The following is a 23,163-nucleotide window of genomic DNA, read 5'->3' on the forward strand; positions in this document are numbered from 1 at the left end:
AATATCAAGAAATGGTGGCTTCAACCATCAAATTATTTTGCTTCCAGCCAAGTCAAATCTATAAGTCTCAGTTTTCTTCTGAAAGCTCAAGACTTCGCTAAGGAGGTAAGAACAAAATAGAATTTCAACCCACAACGTAAGTGCCCAACCTCCCCACGAAGGGTTTTCATGGGGTTCCACACCACCCTGATACAGCCTGCGCCCTCACACAAACATGGTCCGTGCAACTGAGGTGAATATGATACCCAAGGCTGTTAATAAATACTTTACTATGAATTGCCATGTGGGAAATGAGCACAAAGTTAGGAATCCTCGTTACAAAATCTCGTGTCATTTCTGATTGTGGTGCCTCATAACCAACATGAAGTTATTTTTCATTTGTTTGTAAATTCCTAATGTGCTTTTTTAAGCACTGTTGAACCATAAGGGAACTATAAAAGGAAACACAGGTTGATAAACCAATAAAATAGTCACACAGCTTAAAAACTCTCATGCCCTGAATGACTGGTTCTAATTATTTGATAACTAGAGGCCTGGTGCACAAAAATTCATGCACTCCAGGTATGTGTGTGGGGGGGGTGGTCCCTCAGCCTGGCCTGTGCCCTCTTGCAGTCCGGGACCCCTTGGGGGATGTCCACCTGCCAGCTTAGGCCTGCTCCCTAGGGAATCAGGCCTAAGCTGGCAGCCAGACATCCCTCTGGCAGCCTGGGAGCCCTCAGGGGATGTAAGTTCCCGGGGAGCAGGGGTAGCGGGCCTAAGCCACAGTCAGACATCCTTAGCGCTGCCGAGGCAGCAGGAGAGGCTTGCTTGCAGCTATCAGCCCGCCTTGTGGCTGAGCGGAGCTCCCACTGGGGGAGCGCACTGACCACCAGGAGGCAGCTCCTGCGTTGAGCGTCTGGCCCCTGGTAGTCAGTACACGTCATGGCGACCAGTCATTCCCTGGTAGTTCTGCCCTTAGGGTCAATTTGCATATCACCCTTTTATTATATAGGATAATGTAAAGAAAGTGTTTAGATATTTGATTCATAAAATCCAGTGTTAAGACTTTCAACACGCCGGCTCTTTTAACGTGAGAGTTAAGAGGCAAGATGCCCAAGTCCTTGATGCAATGTAATGGATTTATGTTTTTGAAACACTGTGTGCTCTCTGGAAGGAGCTGACAGGAAAGCTCAGGCAACACTGCGAGCAGGCAGGGAGAAGCCAGATGCTGATGGGATCCCAGAGCTGCAGCCACTTCCTTTTGGGGAATAAATCTTTTATTTTGCCAACTAGTAGATTTCATACGCAAAGTCCCTAGCTAAGCAATTCTTGGTGATGCCTAATTACCAATCCTTAATTCTTTTTTTTTCCCCCCCACCGATATGCTCAATTTGCTATTCCCCGGATACAGATTTCAGGATTAATTCTGTTGGCCTCTTCATTCAAAACTAGTAAGTTACCTCCAGAACAGTGACTTTATCAACCTTGACAGTAGCATTGCCTCGATCTATTACAATGACCAGAATGTTCTTTACATTCCCACTGCTATGAAATTAAGTCCAGAATAACTACCTAGATATGAGACTTAATAATGACTCACATTTTTATAACATAATGTATATAACATTACCCAGATATAATTCTCTAGGAAGAGAATTCCTATTTTTTTAAATTTATTTATTTTCTGCAAACAATTTTAGAGGCAGGGTGTTAAACTGATTGAAATTTCACAAGATTGACATTATTGCTTAAAGTGCTTGAATTGGTTACATTTAAAAAAATTAAGGTACAGATTATTTTAAGTGAAAACTATTTGTTTTTTGTTTTTTTTAGCAACAAAGTCATATGAATGCCACACACATAGAGTAACTATTTTGGTTACACAGTAATGGAAGCCAAAAATAAATTAATGTAATACTGGAAAACAGAAACTTACTTAGGCAGAAAAGTAGGAAACCCTTTTCCCTGACCCATGCCATCTACAAAGTGAATCACAACAGTGCTGATAAACGCCTTGACCACAGGAGAGCAAAACAGGGCAAAACATTTAGTGCACAATATTTTAATACACGGGACTATACAAAGTTGATCAAAATGCAATGTTTAAAGATAAAGTCCATCTGTAATAAAGCTACACTCCAATATCGAAAATAAGCCCTAAGCTCCAGTTAGAGCATAGTTCATTGTTAGGCATGCCCATGAAATTAGGGGTACCCAGGAAATAAACGCCTGGGGGCCATTTCTGCCATTCCTTTCCCCACTTCATCTGACATCCAAAATATACCAGCTACACAACCAACCGGCTTCCTATTCCGACCAGCACCCTCTTGTGTTGCTCCTTGGCTGCCTCAGACCAGGCCACTTGGTGCAGCCTCAGAATGGAAAACGCATTGACATCCAGGACTAATGTCAGCATTTTACCAGAATTTACCTTTTCGGCATACTGCACCATAATCTAGATGCTAAACTAGTAAGTAGCCAATAAAGCAAGTATTTCTTCTCGTGTCAAGTATAAAACACGATAACTCATTTTAAAACACGCAGCAGTTGAAAAAAAAATACAGCAGGCCTTCCTCCCGAAAACAACTCGTAAAAACCCTGGCCACGCCAGGGGCACTGCTGAGCCTTGTGCTATCCTTGGCCTCCGAATGGTCCGGCGTTTCCAACACCAATCTCTGCTCTGGGGGATGAATGAGGGATGAAAAATAAAAGTGTGTGCATGCTGCTGTCTTTACAGAACGTGAAATGACCCAGGGGGAAGTAGCTGCCTAGTGTCTGTTTCATTAATTGAAGAGAAGGGAGAAATTACCCGATAGCTCTAAAGTTTAAAAACCTGATGGAGTGCTGGAGGATAAGTGCATTTTCCCAATCTTTTCCTGCATCACACGACCATTTCCATGTCTTTGCATCATCCCCCATTCTTGTTTTCTTTTTTTATTCCAAAAATCTATCCATGAAAACTGAATTTTAACTGACACTTTCTAGTAAAAGGAATTACTTCAGTTAAGTCACTGGGAAAAAAAACAAAAACCCTTTATAAAAAAAAAAGGCATCCTGAATCTATGACTTTGCATTTAGATATTACTTACACAGGCTTCCAAATGAAACATTTTTTTTCTAATAAATTAGCTTCAAGAGTCATTTCAAAGATAATTTTAATAGTTTTTCTTATGAATCAGTTCCAAATATATTAGATATCAACCATCATTTTCTTAAGCTTTGCAACCTGCAGTCAAATATATGGGTTATATATAGTACAAACAGTTCCCTACAGCAATCACCTTCAATTGGAAAGTATCTCTCCTTAATAACAGAATAAAAACTCACCTTCCCGGTAAGTGATCACTGCATACGTTTCATGGAGGAAAAAACAGACAAAATATTTATAAATATGAATTTGCCTTTAAACAAGGCGATGTATACTTTTGTCACTCGTATAAAACAATAACGTGAAGATCACCCTGTTTTGTCTTCTCCAGTGAAAAGTAAAACATTTCACTTCAAGCATGAACAAATGAAGTGTCAGCATGCTTATTTAAGTTCTGAGCAATAAACAGTTCACGATATTTCAAAGATAAGAAATCCAGTTTTCATCTAGATAAAGTGCTATGCTCTTACTTGTTGCAAAATGGCCACTAACATTTTCCATTTCAATTTTAGTTCACATTATGCCAAACGCCTGTATGTTCGTTCGCTGATTTATTAGATAACAAGATCATGTGTTCACAGTATATTATAGTGTATGGAGGTCAACCGACTTCCCAAAGGAAGGTCTATGACTCATAGCATTTGTAGGAAACCAAAAACCAGCTCCACGGCAAAACACCACATCAACCCTTTTAATAAAAGGTACCAATACTCAAATGATCTAATAAATACATATATAACAAAAGTGAAAAAAATAACTAGGGTGAGATGAGGTTCATCCAAAAAACTCCGTCTTGTCAAGCATCCTAAGAGCCTGAGTCAAAGAAACGCCACCGTTTGGCTCCCTCCTCCGCCCACCCCGACACTTCCCTCGACCCACCTTCACGCCAGTTAACTGCAGTCTTCCCTCCAGGGAAGGTGCCACGTTGGCCTGGGCTGCCACCGCCTCAGCGAGCAGGCTGAGATGCCTCAAAGTGAACAGCGGCCCAGCGCGCAGCTGGTCCTAACGGGGCAGTGCCCTCGTTCTCCCGGGCACAGAATGATGCTGGTCTGACTGCTCAGGAGAGCTGCGCTGGAGGCAGCCACCGGGGTCCCAGCCCTGTGACCACTGACTGCGAAAGGCCAACACTAGGCCTGGAAAGGTGCCCTGGATGCTTAGCAGTGCCAGATAGAGGAGAGAGACGACGCACGGGACCTTGCGGAAGGAAGTGGCACTAAGAACACACAGCAGAGAGTTATTTTCCTGAACGTAGTTTTGGTAGAAAGATAAGTAACTTTTCTCTCCCCATGAAAGCTTCCTCCTCCTGGCTTTGCCTGCTCTGAGCTCCCCACCCTCTTTGCCCCAGGGGATTCTAGCTCGAGGTGAGCACAGCCTGGGCACACACTGGCGCCTTGAACACCTCTTCACCCTGTCCCACCTGGAGGATGGTTTTAGTATCTGAGGTTACTCACTTTTAAACAATTTCACCTGCACACACTTAAAGCTATAGTTGCAGCCCTAAAGGTGAACATCTACCCAATTCTGTCCTTTGAGGCAGAGAAGCTAAACATGGGTAGCAACGTTTCCAGGGACCCGGTAAAGGAATGCATTGAAAGGAGTCCCTGGAAACCACTTAGGAAACTCAGCAAAGACTCCACACGGACTGCAGACATTCTAGGACATGTCATTCTAATCCAGCCAGAGACAGCCAGTGGCATAATGTTTACCCGACCCTAAAATTAGCAACTGTTATTCATATAAATCTTACTACAATCTGATTGCAGTTAACTTCTACCTCAGACTAAAATAAGACCACGAATAGTGCTGCATGTAGAAAAAAACAGAGAGAGAGAGAGAGAGAGAGAGAGAGACTAACACAGCCAGATCATTGAGACTCGGAGTAATACATTGGTGGTCCGCGGGGAGAAGCAAGTCCGCAGAGAACCCAGTAACAGTGCTTGAACACTCCCCCTCTTGAGTTAGTCCCACGGTCCTTTAAGTTATTCTCGTGACTGATAGAATAAAATATATCCAGATTCTGAATTTTTTGATATATCTGACGTCAGGCCATAGAATTCTTCAATAGCTTGGGCATCAATTTTCTGCAACAAAAGAGAAATAAAACAATATACTTGTGTAACGTGACGACTGGGAGAAGGACAGGAGAACTAATAGAAGGCACGAGGTAAGTGTCAGGAACACTGTTGGCTATACAATCACAACTGGGAACTTCCGATGGCAGCCGGCAATTCCACAGACTTGGCAGAGGACACGACTGCATGAACTACACATCTCTGGGGAGAAAGCCACCTCGAATTTAGCAGCAGCCACATGTGGGCATGCTGGAGGAGCCAGGACTTCTGTCTTTCTAATGGCAAACTGGGGGCCTGGGGAGTCACCGTGATTCTTTCCCTTTCTTTTTATCCCATGGGCTAAACTAGACCATGTCTTTGAGCGTGAATTCTCTCCAGCTACTATGCCTCTACAACAAAATCAACATTTGGAATACTTGGGTGTAATATAAAGATTTTCCAGGTCCAACAGACTGAAAAAATAAAGTTTTTAATAACCAATACGAGAAAAATTTGGTATAATGAGAAAATTTTAACAGAATTTCGAAGTGCATTATTTGGTCTTTACCAGAGAGGACTGTAGTACGTGAGGCGGCAGAACTTATTATAAATATGACTGATGGTGGCATAAAGCTCCCATGTCCATGGCTGATCAGTTAACCAGAACACATTAAGGAGGCCATGATCACACCCCTTCTCCCTCTCCATAGAGAATGGGAAGCAGCAGGATTTCGTTTTGAGAGAAATGTACGTTGTTCTAAGGTCAGATGGTAGGAAAACAGGCCTCTTCTAGGAAACATCCACACCTACACATTCCCCAAAATTCGGTCCCCGCTCCACCCCTGCCGCAGAGCACTCTGCATACCCACCTCTACGATGTCGTCATCAAACAAAAGCCAGAAGCCGTGACTTTTCACAATAGTGATATAATGCCCACGATTAGGACCGCTGGAAAAAGGCAGAAAAAGACAGTAGCCCGTTAACATTTACTTCTTTATAAGCAGCGACTCACTAGAGAAAGCTATCATCAGGGCAGAACTTGGCCTGACCGGCTCACAGAGGAGCACCAGGTGCTGGCGCTGTGCTGGGCACATGGAGTGCAGAGATGAGTGGACATCTGGCGTCTAAGGACTCACAATCCAGGGGAAAACAGACATTCAGATTCGACAAATACAGCAAATAATCACTGTATGCATACCTACTATGTGCCAGATCCTATTCTGGCTGTCAGCGGAAAACACAGTGAACAAAACCAAGTCCCACTTTTGTGGGGGTAGGGGTTGAATAGGGAATAAACAAACTAAAATGTAGATGCATCTGCAGTGGTGGTAAAGGCCATGAAGAATAAAGCCGATGGATGGCACAGTGAGTGGAGAGGGACAGCATTCTCTGATATAAAGAGATGGAAGGGGCCTGATAACACGAGATGTGAGCAGAAGAAAATTTCCCTGAAGGAAAGGACTGTGGGAAAAGCCATGGACTATTAGATGGAAGCATCAGGAATAAGGAGCAGCAAGTGCAAAGGTGTTGGGGGATACAGTTCTTGCTGTGTTTATGGAAGAGCAAGGAGGCCAGAGCAGAGAGAGCCAGGGGCAACCAAAGCAAAAGGGGTAGGGGCTCTCATGGCTAAGATTTTGGACTTTGCTGTGAGTGAGCCAGGAAGATCCTGGGAAATTCTGAGGAGTTGATTTAAGTTTCAAAAAGATGTTACTAAACCACAATGTATAATACCAAGCATTAAAATAAAAAGGTATATATTACACAACTAGAGGCCTGGTGCATGAAATTTGTGCATGGGGGGGGGGTATTGTCCCTCAGTCTGGCCTGCACCCTCTCCAATCCAGGACCCCTTGGGGGATGTCCGACTGCCAGTTTAGGCCTGATCCCTGCTCTCTCGTGATCCTGGACCATTGGCTCCTAACCACTCACCTGCCTGCCTGCCTGATCGCCCCTAACTGCCCGCCCCTGCTGGCCTGGTTGCCCCTAACTGCCCTCCCCTGCCAGCCTGATCGCCCCCAACTGCCTCTACCTCGGCCCCTACCATCATGGCTTTGTCTGGATGGATGTCTGGAAGATGTCTGGTCTAATTAGCATATTACCCTTTTATTAGTATAGAAGATAAAAATAGTAGAAAGAACAACTAAACAGCTATTAGTCTGTAGTTAAGATTTGCACAAATGAGATTTTAATCCTGAATTTAGAGTTTTGTTTTGTGCAATACATCATTAAAGCTAAAAAGCTGTATTTCCCTATGGTTACTTTCTTTAAATACAAGATGACCCACACGAACTGTTCCTGCCTTTCTCCAACCTCACCCAGCCCTCTGCCCCCTCCCTGGGCTCCAGCCCACTGCTCTTCTCGGCTTTCACACACATCACCCTTCACATGCGGGTCTTCCACCCGCTGCAACTGCCTGAAACGATCCTCTCCCAGTGTTTGCACTCTTGGCCCACGTTATCTTGAGGCCTCAGCTAAAAGGTCACCTGGGTAGATAGATCTCTGCCAATCACTCCCCTTGCTCTCACTGCCTGGTTGGTTCATTCCTCACAGTATGAATCAAAATCATAAAGTGTTCTGTACCTTCAGATCCTGCCCGGGGACCCAGGAAACAAGGGTTCAAAAGTGCTTGCAGCAGATATCAGTGAGTGAGGCTGTGCACTCACTGCCACCGTGAGTCAGGAGGGCCTGGCACAGAGAAGGGCTCAGCTCCCTAACCTCAGAGCTTCCCGGTGCCCCCAGCCAGCCCTGCTCTGCGTATCAGAACAATGTGCCTCTGGTGGGAAGAATGTAAAGAATCCCAGTGAGCAGCATGCGTGACTCAGCACCCACTCGCCCTTGCTGCCAGGGCTGCTCTGACCTCGTGCACCCATCACACAGGCTGACTGTCCCAGCCCAGTCTCCCGCTCGTCCTGTCTCCTCAATGGGTCTCCGCCGTGCCCTTCCCAGTGTTCCCAGGATCACAGTTGGCACCACAGAGATCCCACTGAAAACCCATGTGTAGCCTACAAATCTGAGCGCTTGTTTCTCCATCACACTGCCCACCTCGGCACGATGCCCTCCAGGTACCAGGCTCTGCCTCCCCAAAACCTCCTCTTCCCAAGCCCTGCCGGGGTACCACCTAGTGTCCCTGGCCAGCTTCCAGATCACTGGGCCCCGGGGTTCTTCAAAGGGACCTGTTAGAACTATTCCTCAGGGAAAACACAAAGCCGGCTTATCACTGCCCGAGAAATATAACTGAGAACACAAAATATCCAGTGACCTGAAGTTGGTCAGTATGTGCAGGACAAAACAGGGGTGCTTCAGATGTGACGTGACAGCTCAGGATACCATCCACCCCAACACAGGATTAAAAGTTCATCAATCCACTCCTCCACGTGGAGCTGTGCACCTCCTGGAATAGTCCGTGCACCACAGCCCGACCGAGGCAAGATGCAGAGGAAAAGACACCCACACTGCCGCACGTCCCAATCTAGAACCCGCGAGGGCAGGGAAAGCTGTGCCCACCCAGGAAGAGAGCACACACCGACCCCAGCTGAGCAAAGGAAAACAAGAGGGGAAGTCTCAGTAGCCTTTCCATGCTCAGACATCTCCAAATTACGGAAAAGATTTAATTATAAAAAAGATTTAATCAAAGGAGTTTCAGCAAAACACTGCTCTTCTCTATCTAGGGGCCTTCTCTTTCTCTTCTTTCTGATTATGTACTTTTTAAAAATAGACTTTGCTGTGGTGTTTTTTTTAAATAATTTATTAATTTTTAGAGAGAGGGGGCAGGAGAGGGAGAGAGAGAAAGAGAAACATCGATGTGAAAGCACAACACTGATGGGCTGCCTCCTGCACGCCCCTTACTGGGGATTGAGCCGGCAACCTCTTGGTTTACGGGGTGACTCCTAAACTAACTAAGTCACACAGCCAGGGCCAGATTATATACTTCTCATGGAATGTTGGGCAAAGACTGAGAAACACATAAAGAATATTTTTTAAGAGTACATTTTCAATCATTCAAAATGCCAGAAAACTGAACTCTGATCTACTGCTTCGTCTTTATTCATACATCTTTAAATACTTTTGAAATCACATAACCTGTAACCTGGCTTTTTAAAAATTAAAATCATAGCATAAGCATTTATGCCTTCAAGTTATTTCAAACTCCTCCCAAGCATCATTTATAACCAAAGATTTATTATTTCCCTTGTGATAAAACATTTAGAATATCTTATCATAATGCAGTTGATTTTACTTTATGGGTGCATGTAGACACATTTATATTTGTTTTAGATGATATATATACAAGAGCTTGGAAGAGATTCCACAAATAGTCCCATTATTACTGGGACTCACAGCCCAGGAAAGGCCCAGCTGGGTCTGCTTCGGCACAGGGATGACCCCCCAACTTCCCGTTGCACCCCGCTGCCGCTGGCCCGTACCTGCCACAGTGCACCACCACGGCCACCAGGTCATACATGCGGTCCAGGTTCACAGCGTCGCTGGAGGTGTTGAAGAGCCGCAGCTCCAGCGGGAAGACCACGCGGTAGGAGAGCTTGGTGTACCTGTGCAGCTGCTCCATGTACTTGAACCGCTTCAGGTGCAGGGCCAAAATCATGGGCAGCTTTTTCACTCTCATCCTACGGAACCGTGAAATAGAAACCCAGTTGTACCCGACCCGTTAGGGAAACAGAATCCACTGTTGCCTGCAGATGGAGAGCAGGAGGGGTCTAACCAACTGCAAATGACCAACCACTCATAAGAGTAAAAGTTTGCTCACTTGTGTAGAGCTGACTTCTCCCACATCCTCGGCTAACTGAGCAGTCGGCCAGAGAAAAACGCAGCCCGGGGCTCTGTTGAGTGAGAGGAGACATTCCAGAACTTCTGTACCAATAAAATTAGGGAGTGCGATCGCTCTCTGTCACTGCCCAGCCTGCTAGGGAGGAACAGCACCTGGGTACCCCTCCCCAGCCCCTTCCTGAGATCCTGGATAGGAGGGTGGCAGCTCTGGGGCGAGGACAAGCAGAAGGGTGTGGCCTGGACTTCCAGGTTCCAAGGACCAGAGGGATGAACAGCCACTGCCAGCCGCTGGCATCAGGAAACCAAATGTGCCAGGCTCACTCCCACTCCCTCTGTGCTCTTGGGCCTGTCATTTCCCTTCTCTGGCTCAGTTTCCTCGTTCAGGGGTTGGCTCAGCGCTCCATTTCCCAAACTGGGCTCCTCAGCGCCCTGGAGACGCTAACAGGGTGGGGTTTCTGCGACCCAGTTTGGACAATGCCACTGTTTTGAAGCTCCTCCCTGCACCTTAGCACAGTGGTTTTGAGAAATCCACACTCAAGGAACCGTTTTCTGTTGTTTGATGCAGCATTTCCCAAACTTATATAAACACAGAAAGCTTTTCTCACCCGAGGGCCGTTAATATTCCTTGGTAGAAAGTCACAAAGACAACAGTCTCTGTAGTGAGCACTGGTAGGACAGAGTGTCCTCCGGGCACCTTCCAGGGCCCTGTCTATGAATGTCCTGAATTTGTGTACATCCTGCTCAGCTTGTGTACACATCTGATGCATATTATTTGAAAGGGACAAATTTTAAGAGAATACTATTCAGGAATCTATTAAGGTAAAACCCTGTTCATAAAAAAGTAAGCAAAATAACAACATCAGCAGAAACATATGAATTATGGGGAACCTCCTATTTTATAGAAGTACATGACATTTTAATGTGCGAGACCTCCAGGGCTGCACAGAAATCACCTTCCTGCCACATCGGAAGACCTGGGCTGGCCTAGGTATACGGATGGGAGCAGAGGCGAGCTTCCCTGACCACTAAGGAGAGAGAAGTGCCTACCACCCACGCTCCACCTGCCACAGTGACTAACCTTCTGTACGTTTAGATGCAGCAAGGAAAGATGAGAAGGGCTGGGAGGCTGGGCAGAGGAATTATTTCATCCTCAGCCTCAGGCCTCTGAGGGTTTAGATGGCAATAATGAGCATCTATGAGTTACTGAGAGCATTCCACAACCAGGGGCCGGGTAAATTTAACTCACAGGGAGGCTTCACAGGATAATTAAAATGTCAAGTTTCTTGGCTTCTGGGGGAAAATAACAGGGAAGCACTGGTTATCTCAGATTGTCCAAGAGCTGTAACTGGTGGTGGGAAAAGGATGGGCAACCTTGGGTCCTACATCAATTCAGAATGTGATAACTTTCCTATCAGCTACCCATATAATTGATGTGTTAGTGATTTCCTCATTATTCCTTATCAAATAATTAATTTTTTAACCTCATATCTTCTAAATAAGAAGCTCTGCTCTCGCTGGGTGGCTCAGTTGATTGGAGCGTCATCCATCCACCAAAAGGTTGCAGTTTCAATTCCCAGTCAGCGCACGTACTTCGGTTGCAGGTTCGATCCCCAGTCAAGGTGTGTACAGGAAGCAGCGGATGGATGATTCTCTCTCACACAGATATTTCTCTCTCTCTCTCTCTCTCTCTCTCTCTCTCCTCCCACCCTCCCTTCCACTCTCTCTGAAATCAATAAACATATCCTCGGGTGAGGATTAAAACAAAGAGAAGTTCCAATGTTTGGGCAATACTAACAACATTACTGAGTGACAACTATATGTCATGTACTCTACTAGGTCCTTTTAATAGTTCGCCTTTAACCCCAAGACGACAGTGACTGTATCTGATGACCACTTGTTTACCCAGGGCACATAGGAGCACTCAATCAATATTTGTGGAAGGAATGCATGAGTGACCAAATGAGCAAATAATCATACGAATGGACAACTCTCCAAGGTGGGCATTCTTATCCTACTTTTACCCGTGACAAAGGTAAATGACTTCCCCAAAGCTCCTTGGCTATGAGCCCACAGAACTGGGATTCAAAATCAGATCTGGCAGGCTTCCCAAGCTGGCTCCCCCTCCAGACACAAAGCCAGCCTCTTGAGCTAAGTCCTTTACGCACCTTTTCTGGGCCTCCTGTTTGCTGCAGCACGTTTCACAATAATATTTCTGTTCACTACACAGTGTTTCTGTGTTGCTGAAGTCTCTGCAGAGAAAAATATTTACAGCTTAAAAAGAAGTCCAAACTGTGCTTGGTGTACTGAGTTTTAAACGCTCTATCACCTATAGGGTGATCTTTAATTGAGCGCAGGTAGAGGAGTGATGAGAAAAGATCCTTGTTGGGTTGGACTGTGATTCCACCAGGAGAGATGTTCAACTATAGCTTTATTTAATGGGACACAGACAGATGTTTCCAACTGATTCGGAAAAAACTCAGTGTTTAACAAAGAACACCTGTAAATTGGAGATACAAATTGTAATAGAAAAATACTAACTATATTCAATGCCCACCGCACAGTTGAGTCCAAAAAACGTCAATCCCATAAAATTACTGGGACTATTGTACAGGAATGATAAATGGCACATCTCAGGTCTGTATTTCCTAAGAGCTTAAAAGTGAAGATAAGTACATGGAAACCATACACAACTGCCCTTATATGGAACCAAGAAAGTCCCAATGATCAGCATGTGACGGCTTCCTCCCAGCCCTGCTTCCCGCCACCCCACACCCTGGATGACATGAACGTTGGCCTCCCTCCTTTTGAGAACAAATGCCATTGTGATGTTATGTCTGCATTTGACTTATAGCCTACTGATAGATTCATTTTTTAAATGTCATGGCTTTTCATTCTTTCTGGTCCCTGAGATTCTATTTAACATTCCTGTGGTACTACTTCAAAGGCAGAAAGAACATCCAGAATATAATAACACCCCAGAGTCTTGAAAAGGTCCGTGACATTTCCTTATGCACGGGGAGTGTCCCAAAACCAGAAAGGTCACATTTGACTAAACTGAAAATGTTAGCCAAGCCAGTGTGGCTCAATGGTTGAGTGTCAACCTATGAACCAGGAGGTCACAGTTCGATTTCCAGTCAGGGCACATGCCCAGATTGCGGGCTCGATCCGTAGGGGGTGTACAGGAGGCAGCAGATTGATGATTCTCTCTCATCGTTGATGATTCTCTCACTCCCTCTCCCATCCTGTCTGAAATCACTAAAAATACATATTTTTTAAATCAAAAATGCTATTATTCACAAGTGAAAGATTCAACCACTTAATCAGAGCTTATCAAAAGAAAACATGGATTGTTTGTTCATTAAATTCCCAAATATTTACCAACAGTACTTGGGACTAGGTGCCAGAGATTCGCAGAGTCCCTGCCCTCACACAGCTCAGCCTACAGAGACGTGCACAGGTGAGTCACAGACATTTGGTGCTCAGTGCAGGTCCAACATAAATCACTTCACACCGCTGATTCCCCTAAACCAGGGGTCCTCAAACTACGGCCCGCGGGCCACATGCAAATACAAATATTGTATTTGTTCCCGTTTTGTTTTTTTACTTCAAAATAAGATATGTGCAGTGTGCATAGGAATTTGTTCATAGGTTTTTTTTAAACTATAGTCCCCTACCCTAAACCCTCCAACAGCTCCTCAGTGCACTTGTGAATAAGATCCAAACTCCTTGCCATGGGACAGGCCAGCCGTCTTCAGATCTGACAGCTCTTCTGACCTCATCTCCGACCTTGTTGCCCACGCTCACTCTGCTCCAGCCACACGGGCCAGCCTTCTCCTGTAGCTCACGTTCCACGCTCTCCCTGCCTCTTGGCACTTGCAGGAGGTGCTTTCCAGATTCTTCCATGCTACTTCGCTCATTCGGAGCTCGGTGTAAATGTCACCTCTTGCCAGAAGACTTCCCTGTCCACTTGCTCCAGACCCACCCAGCCCAGCCCTAGCCCGCTGCTGTCTGGTTTTCTTAGGAGCACTCACTGCTCTCTGAAACCATCCTCTCATTCATTTAGTACGTGTCTCTCCTCTTTGTGGGCACTGACCCCGTCTGCCTCACTGCTGTAGCCAAGCACGGAGAACAATGCTCACGGCCCTCAATAACGCAGCCGGCTGAACGAAAGCAGAGGAGTGTGCACAGGGTCCAGGGAAATGAGGTCGGAGATGAGGTCCACGGGAGGAGACATGAACCTGAACTGGGGTAATTCAGGACATTTCCCCGGGGGCGATGCCCGAGTCAGGCTGTCGGAGGGAAAAAGTGCTGGGGGGATAGGAGTCAAGCATTGCAGACTGAGGGAATGCTGACAGAGGCATGGAGGCATGGCGAGTACGCTGCTTAGAAGCTGGCGTGGACCCTGCAGCTCTGGAGCCCCACTAACCAGTCTCAGCAAAGAGAAGACATAATCAGACGGTGCTTTCTACAAATACCACTTCTGGCAGCACCACAGAGGAAGAACCGGAGGGGGTCGAAGGCCAGGAAACAATTTAGAAGGCAATTACACTCCATCCCAATTTCAAGTGCTTGGTGCATAATACAGTCTCACATTCAGCTGAATGAATACAGGCAACTCTTCAGAGAAGGAGCGGATGTGAAAGCAGTGCTTGGCCTGCACAGGCTTACGGGTGGACGAGGCGGGGGCTGGGAGAGGGAGAGGTGCGAATGGGTGGCAGTGGAGATGCACACCCTGGGTACATCCACCACAGACAAACCTCTGTATCCAGCTAGAGAACAGAAAACCAAGGCAGGCAGAGCAATGGACAGGGGTTTCTGCTTACTGTATTTCTCGAAGGCAGTTTCCTGAAGTATGTGTAGGCCCAGACAGCAGAAATATAGCAGAAGTTAGTACCTAATTTAAGGGCCCACTTTACAAATGACCACCAGCCTGCCCGGCCCCAGCTGGCTGGGAGCTTGCTGCCACGAGGACAGGGTCATGCTTTTAGGGGGTCTGTGAGTTGAGAAGTGGGAAGTGAGGCTAGGCGAGGAAAGGGGGTGACCAGCAGGAAACCCTGAGGCAGACCAGGCCTGTCAGTTGCTATTGTATAACTGCTGGAACAAAAGCAGGCAACAAAGGTGAGGAAACTGCACAATAACAAAGTCAGAGGGGAAGGAAAGAGCAGAGACCTTTTTCCAAGAGCAGATCAATTACTAAAGCAGAGACGAGGTTAGAGAAAAAGCACAAAACTCTTTGTATTTCTTTCAAAAGAGTCATAGTGGCAGTAAAACACTATTTAAAAATATACTTTGGGGCCCGGCCAGTGTGTCTCAGTGGTTGAGCATCGACCTACAAACCAGGAGGTCACAGTTTGATTCCTGGTCAGGGCACATGCCCAGGTTGCAAGCTCGATTCCCAGCAGAGGGCCTGCAGGAGGCAGCCAATCAATGATTCTCTCTCATCATTGATGTCTCTCTCCCTCCCTCTCTGAAATCAATAAAAATATATTTAAATATATATACACACACTCACACACAATTTGGGAACAGATCTAATATAAAATGCACACCTTTATAAATAAAAAAACTATACAATCTTATGGAAATGTATACAAAAAAAACTTTTAAAAAAATGGAGAAAGACTATGTTCATGGATGGGAATGTTATATACTGTAAAGATGGCTATCATGTCCAAGGTAATGTCTATATTTGATACTTTTTTTCATTAAAATCTTAACTACTTTCCCACTCAACACAATAGCTCAAAAATTGGTTTTAAAAAATTCTCAAGCAATGCTTCCGGATAGTGCTCCTGGCGTGGCGCACATAGAAATGATACTACACAGCAAGGAGCTGCGGGAACCTGATGCACGGCTCCTGTGGCTCTGCTCAGCCTCTAGGAGCAGAGGGCATGACACACACCTGCGACCCAGTTACCATGGCACACCAACTGGGAAGCTTTGTTCTGAAACCGACAGCAGTGGTTCTCCTGGCTGTTCCTTAGAATCACCTGGGGAACTTTAAAAACAATCTCAATCTCCATATCAGCCCCCTCACCTGCCCCCATCAATTACGTCAGAATCTCTCCAGGGAGAACCCAGGCATTGTTCTTAAAGCGACCCAACGTACTGCTCTGCAAACATTCACATGCATTTGAATCTCTTGGCGATCTTGTCCAAATGCAGATTCTGATTCATTCATTCATTCTTGGGGGAGACCTGAGATGCTGTCGTTCTAATGAGATGCCAGGTGACAACAATGGTGCTAGCCCACGAACCCCTGTTTGAGGGGCAAAGATCTAGAGCAGTGGTTCTTAAACTTTGGTGGTATCAGAATCACCAGGAAATTAATTAAAAATAGGGGCCCAGGCTCGCCGAAGTTGAATATGGCCTGGGCCTTGATTTGTACCAACCTGCCCAGGTGAATCTGACACAATAAAGTTCAAAAACCACTGACTAGAATATAAAAAAAGATTAAAAATAGAAATCCATGAGAAAAAGTTATATGTCAGATATTAGAAAACACCATATAACAACCACCAAAACTGAAACACAGGACAGTAAAACTGAGAGATAAGGGTGTGACAAAGGAAGTGAGGTGGGATTTCTATGAACTTAGTGCATGAAAGAAATTTCTCAAAATAAGTAGAAAAGGAATTTTAAAAACTAAGATTAATTTTTAAAATAGAGTTTTAGGAGTATTAAAAGGCTCCTTTCCTCCTGGCTGGTCTTCCTGGGAGAAGGGGAATTTAAATGAGAGGAAGACAGAGGAAGAGGAAGGTGGCCTCAGAACGGGGAGCACTCTGAGGACAAAGGTAAGTTGCTGTGAAGGAGCCACAGGAGGGACTAAGGCACAAAAGTAGAAAAGGCCACGTGAGGATAACTGAGATGAACTTCACGTATTTTAAGTTTTTGCCTGAGGCCATCCCTTAACTTTTCAAGAGGAAAAAAAAAACTTACTTGGTATCCTCCGACCTAGGGTAAAGAGGGCTCATCTTGCCTAAGACACAGGACTGAGATTTGAAATATCAGAATTATAGCTCAGCGACAATATGGAACCTGTATCCTGAACTTAACTCCATTTTATACCATCATTTCTCTGGGACGAAAGTTCACTGAACACACATTGTAACTGATCACCAAAAACCATTCTGGAAGGAAGTGGCAAAAATATGACATTTAAATACCACAATTTTAGCTTGAATTTTTTTTTTTTTTTACTTTTTCATCATCAAATGAAAGATAAAAATATCATATGAGAAGAGAAATGGAGTCATGATGTTAAAAAAAAAATTCAGAATTCTAATTTTAAAAACAAGCCTTCAAGAATGCAAACCAAGTTAAACCATGAAAAGGGCCAAAAATAGATCAGAATCACTCATCTCTTGTCTCAGATGGAAAAAGCTGGCAGTCCTCCTGCACATCCCTCTCTCGGAGGTTGGGAATCTGCTGCCCATCGCAGAGCTCTCGGTGTGAGTGACAACACCTGGCAGGTTTTGGGAGGTGAGGTCTTAGGCGTATGTGAGGGCAGGTACAGCGAAGTCAGTCAAGGTCTAGTTTAAGGATGTAAAATGAGGATGGGCAGGCATTTCAGGAATATCAGCCTGCACAGTCCCATCAAATGAGAATCTCATGTTGGATGAAAGGTTTTCCCAGGCTATTTCGTACTCACCCTTCCCAGCTTTAACATTTCCGAATGCCTCTAGCCTGCCCTCCTCGGGTATGCATGGCCAATAAGTACATTTCTCCAGAAAAAAAAATGAATACACAAATCTGGGTTCCCAAAGGTTGAAATTTTAACTAACCATTGGCCCTTTATCTGGTTGGCCTCAAAGCTAAGGCCACTGCCGTCTGCCTTTTTGAACAGCCCAGATCATGCTAAGAAGGGGAGCAGTCAACCTCCCTAACTCCCCTTCTCAAAGAAGGGGTATGGACAAATGCCCTTTCTCCCATCCCCTCATCTGTGACTAATGTTAGCACAGCCTCAATTGTTTCTATATTCCCTGAGATCATAAAACCTTGGGAAAATAAAAAATGGCTTATTTTCACAGGAGGATTAAGAACCCATGTCATAAATGGGACCATTCGGAAGAAAAAGAGGCCATCCTTCTCTGCAGAGAGGTAAACTTTTCCTAGACCCCAGGGTCTAAGGCATTTGCAGACAAGGCTGACATGCCAAACCAACAGGAAGCACTCAGGTACCCATCAGCACAGTGTCGGGGGGGTGAGGGGTGTGTGTGCGGTGGCATCAGGCTCCTGGGAGATGGGAGAGCAATCGGCCCCCAGCTCTCACAATACCTAACCCCCAGACGAATCAAGTTCTTCCACATAAGATGACTTTCTGACAGTCAACCAACCACAGCAGTCCCTTTAATCCGCATTTTCTAAAATGTTCCAAGTCACCCGCACTCCTGGAAGAACAAGTCCGCCACCCTACTCCTACTGCCGTGTGATGACACCTTAAAGCGCCTCTGAGCTGCAGTACCTGAGCAATGACCACACAGTCTACACTGGCTCCCTCACTCTCCAGACCTGTTTCATTTCCTTCAAAGCACCGATCACCATCTTTAGATCCCACCGCACGTAAGTGCTGCGACAGGCGTATCTGGTGCTCATTCCTCTATTTCCAGTGTCCACACTAGGCCTGGTTCACTGTGAGCACTCACGACCTCTTGTTGGAAAGAGGAGGGGAAAAGGAAGCCATGTCTTTACAGCAACTTGGAGCACAGCTCAAGCATGCAATACCTATAGTGATCTTGCGCACGTACTGTTCTCACACTCCGGGCTCCTCACCTCCACTCAACCCTAGTGAGGAGCCATTTTCCCCATGAATGATCTCCATACAATGCTGGAAGTTGGAGGAAAAGGCAATTTCCTCAATGGTTCTCGGCTAAAAAGTGCATGATTTTTTAAAATAACAGAATAGATTAGCTTAGAAAAATAAAGGAATGGCAGGCATCTATAGCAATTATTAACTTAATTGTGTAAGAGTGTGTGTGTGTATGAGAGAGAGAGAGAGAGAGAGAGAGGGAGAGAGAGAGAGAGAGCAATTGGCTGCCTCCTTAATACATCTGTATTAAAGATTAAAAACTTAATGACTAACAGCTTCCATTTGATCCTCCCTCTTCTCCATAGGACTTTTCTCCAGACCACATACCCTTATTTTTAATCTCTCTTGGAAAAAAAGAAATAGGAAATGGTATTGTATGGGTTTAACAGAAAGGAAGATTATTTCCTAAAGAAATATGGGATATTTCCCCCACTTATTTACTAGCCTGATAAAAAGCTCAGACCACACTCAGAATTCATGAGGTTACCTTAGGCAGTGGGTAATGGATGTATTCTGCTCCACATCGACAGAAAGATCAAGAAAATCTTCATCTTTGCTACTAACCTGAAGCAAAAAAGAAAAAAAAGTCTTAGGCACAAAATACACAACAGACATAGTATCTTGAACACTTAGAGGTAACCAAGAACCATAACTGCAGTAAAAGGGGTGTGTGGCTTTGCATATTCACTGGCAATCAGTAACCTTGGAAACCCAATCTACAAAAAATCCCAAATTTTCAATTTTAATCATATCTCTATCCCAGCTTGATTCAGAACTTTTTATTTTTTAATGTTTTTATTGAGAGAGGGAGAGAGATAGAAACATAGATGAGAGAGAAACATCAATTGGCTGCCTCCTACACACCCCTACTGGGGATGGAGCCCATAACCCAGGCACATGCCCTGACCAGGAATCAAACCAGCAACCTCTTGGTGTATAGGACGACGCTCGATCCACTGAGCCACCCGGCTGGCTAGAACTCTTAATAATGAAAACTCTACCAGATTTCTCTTCCTCTCCATTCATTTCCTCCACTGTTCCAAAGTAGGAAGTTGATACTTCCTACAGGTAGCCATATAGCTCAGACTGGCAGAATGATAAAAACGAAAATGGAAAAAGGACGAGACACGTAGAAAACCTGCTACTCTGAGGGTCAGCCCTTCGTTAAGTTGTCTGCACTTTCTGCCAGTCCCTTGAAATCACCCCCTTCTTCCCATGTCTGCTCATTACAACCGCATGAGGGGCCAGGGAGCCTAATGCGCGAGGGGCTGGAGAGTCACACCGGCTCCAGGTGCAGCTGTCCTTTGACACAAGACGTGGCCATCATGTGCAGAGCCCTGCACTGTCTGTGGTAACAACTGGACCCGGAGCTGGCCTGGAGCCGAGACTCGCACCGGCCTGCCTGCCACTCTGGCCTGCTCTCAGGCAGATGGCTCATTGGCCCGGGCTAGTTCTCAGCCCTCCACTGATCCAATTCCGGGCCTACTTATGGAAGCTCTCCGAGGAAGTGTATATATTCCAGCAGTTCACCAGCATTTTACCATCTTGGAGTGGGAGGGGCCAATTATTCCTGCAACAACCTTGAGGTGCTCAGTCAAGTGGCAACAAAATGAAAATAATACTCCTTTACGTGTGACAATAACCTTGGGACCCAATACTCCACTGCTAGGAAATTACCTAGAGAATTATTCAGAGATGTGAATACATCTTTTATACTTGTGTAAGTCTACACAAGACGATGTATTGAGACAGACTGCCCAACGCCATATCCTGTCTCTGCCCCTTATTAAAGTGGATGACTTATGGCCAGGTACTTAGCCTCTCTGTTATTCAGTTTCTCATCTGTAAAGTGGGGACAGTAAGAGTATCTATTTCATAAGGCTGTTTCTAAAGATGATATAAATAATACATGTTAAGTGCCTTAAGGGATAAACATTCAACAAATCATGAGGAGTAGAAAATGTTAAAAGGCCTAAAATGGTCAACAAGTTGGAAACAGTTTACATACATTATGGGTATCACAGTAAATGAAAAAGTTGGCTATCCAATTATGTGAATTAATCCCAATTTTGTATTTAAAAGGCCTATATATAGTGGTGGACAAAAGTAGGTTTATAATTTTGAATACACAAAACACAGGGTTAATTCTTGTATTATTATTTATTTATTATTGTATTATTTTCCATATGAACAAATGTAAACCTACTTTCACCCACCCCTGTATATTTACATACACACACACACATACACACGTCTCTATCATCCTAATTTAATTTTTTATGGTACTTATTACTGCCATGATAGAATGCATGAAAGGCCCCAAATCCTTACCATTGCCTAAACTAGCCTTTTTGCCACATGACTTTACAGATCTCTTATCAAGGGGTATGTTCCCCAACCCTTGATTCTGTGTTCAACCATGTGACATGCTTTGGCCAGTGGAATGTTAGAAGACGTGCTATAAGCAGGGGCTTGAGTAAGCACTTGTGAAACTGCTCTCTAGCCCTTCTGTCATCACCATGAGGATTGGCCCACTGTTCCCAGGAAGACGGGACCCAGGGAGCAGAGCTGTTCTCACATTGGTGCCCAGCCAGGCCCAGCCTCAAGCCAAACCCCAGCTGGCCTGCAGACACACAAGTGAGCCAGATAAAATACAAACACACAAGTTCAGCCAAGTCCATAGATGCATGAATTATAATGCTAAATCATAATTGATTTAGGTCAGACTTTTAGGGTGGTTCATAACAAAGCAACAGATAACCAGTACAACTACAGCAGGTCCTTGAATAATGTGGTTTTATTCAAGGTTGTTTTGTTATGACATTGATGAGATGCCATAGGAACTTAACTCTTATTTATATCAATTAGCCAATGGTAAAATTGGTTTCATGATACACTAGGGGCCCAGTGCAGGGGATTCGTGCACCAGTGGGGTCCCTCGGCCTGGCCTGCGGGAATCGGGCCGAAACCAGCCCGGTGCATGGATTCATCCACGGCGTGTCTGGCCCATCCTGCCCAGTCCCAATTGGGGCCGTTCAGGGCCGGCCAGCCGGGGAGGGACCGTGGGAGGTTGGCCGGTCGGGAGTGCTCCAGAGCATGTCTGGCCTGTCTCGCCCAGTCCCTACGGCCAGACCCCAGCAGCGTATTAGCCTTTTATTATATAGGATGTCCAACAACTGCAAAATATACATTCTTTTCAACTCAGCAAGGGAAACAGCCTTCCAGGGGTCTTCAGGCAATGTTGGGAGACATTTTTGTTGTCTCATCTTAGGGGATGCTACTGGCATCCAGCAGGCAGAAGCCAGAGATGCTGCTAAACAACCAATAATGCACAGGGCAGCACCCCACAACAAAGAATTATCTGATCTTAACTGTTAAGTTCCAAGGTTGAGAGAACCTGTTTTCAAGTACATTTAAGAAATTGGACCATGTGTTAGGATTTGAAATATGTCAAAATAAATTTAGAAAGATTGAAACCATACAGAAGATATTCCCTAACCACAATGGAATTAAATTCTAAATCAATAATATTCAAATATCTAGGAAAATCCCAAATGTTTAAAAATTAAACAGCATATTGCTAAGTAATGTATGAATCAAAGAAAAAAATAACAAGAGAAAATTAGAAAATATTTTGAACTAATGACAACACATATCAAAAGTTGTGAGATAGCCGAAGCCGGTTTGGCTCAGTGGATAGAGCGTCGGCCTGCAGACTGCAAGGTCCCAGGTTCGATTCCGGTCAAGGGCATGTACCTTGGTTGCGGGCACATTCCCAGTGGGAGATGTGCGGGAGGCAGCTGATCAATGTTTCTCTCTCATCGATGTTTCTGACTCTGTGTCTCTCTCCCTTCCTCTCTGTAAAAAATCAATAAAATATATTTAAAATATAAAAAATAAAAGTTGTGAGATGTAGCTAAAGCAGTGCTTAAAGGAAAATTTATAGCTTTAAAATGCATATATTAATAAACTGTAGAGCAGGGACTACCTTTTCTGTTGGTCTAATTACTATAGCCCTAATACCTAAAATAATTTTCAGCATTTAGTAGGTACCCAATAAATATTTACTAAATCTACACTAATAAAAGAGAAACATGGTAATTAGCGTACGACCGCTACCCTTTTCATTGGCTAATCAGTGAGTATATGCAAATTAACTGTCAGCCAAGATGGCGGCCGGCAGCCAGGCACTGAAGCGAGCATGAGGCTTGCTTGCTGCAAACTCCAAAGTTCCCCCACCTCACTTGCCGGCCTCTCAGCTGCAACTCTAAGCAACTATGTACTATGTTGCAAATAAGAAGCTAAACAAAACCCCAGAAACCGGCTCCCATTCAGCCGGGCTCAGACCGCAACATTGTATCCATGTTTTCAGCAGCCAGGCCTCAGAGCTAAAG

General features: G+C 44.9%; 1 protein-coding gene across 3 annotated transcripts in view; it reads right to left on the minus strand.

The window, feature by feature from the left end:
- Positions 1-1,791: 1,791 nt before the first annotated feature.
- Positions 1,792-23,163, minus strand: part of USP46 (ubiquitin specific peptidase 46) — a 59,580-nt gene continuing 38,208 nt past the window's right edge. For all 3 annotated transcript variants that reach the window (XM_014534551.1, XM_014534554.1, XM_005853163.2), the window contains exons 5-9: positions 19,257-19,333; positions 12,126-12,209; positions 9,603-9,800; positions 6,048-6,126; positions 1,792-5,208 (exon numbers count right to left, since the gene is read on the minus strand). In XM_014534551.1, the coding sequence (XP_014390037.1) occupies positions 5,107-5,208; positions 6,048-6,126; positions 9,603-9,800; positions 12,126-12,209; positions 19,257-19,333 (540 nt within the window). In that variant the 3' untranslated portion in view covers positions 1,792-5,106. The remainder of the gene's footprint in view (positions 5,209-6,047; positions 6,127-9,602; positions 9,801-12,125; positions 12,210-19,256; positions 19,334-23,163) is intronic.

This window comes from Myotis brandtii, unplaced genomic scaffold (genome assembly GCF_000412655.1).
Source record: "Myotis brandtii unplaced genomic scaffold, ASM41265v1 scaffold10, whole genome shotgun sequence".
NCBI classification, from domain to species: domain Eukaryota; kingdom Metazoa; phylum Chordata; class Mammalia; order Chiroptera; family Vespertilionidae; genus Myotis; species Myotis brandtii.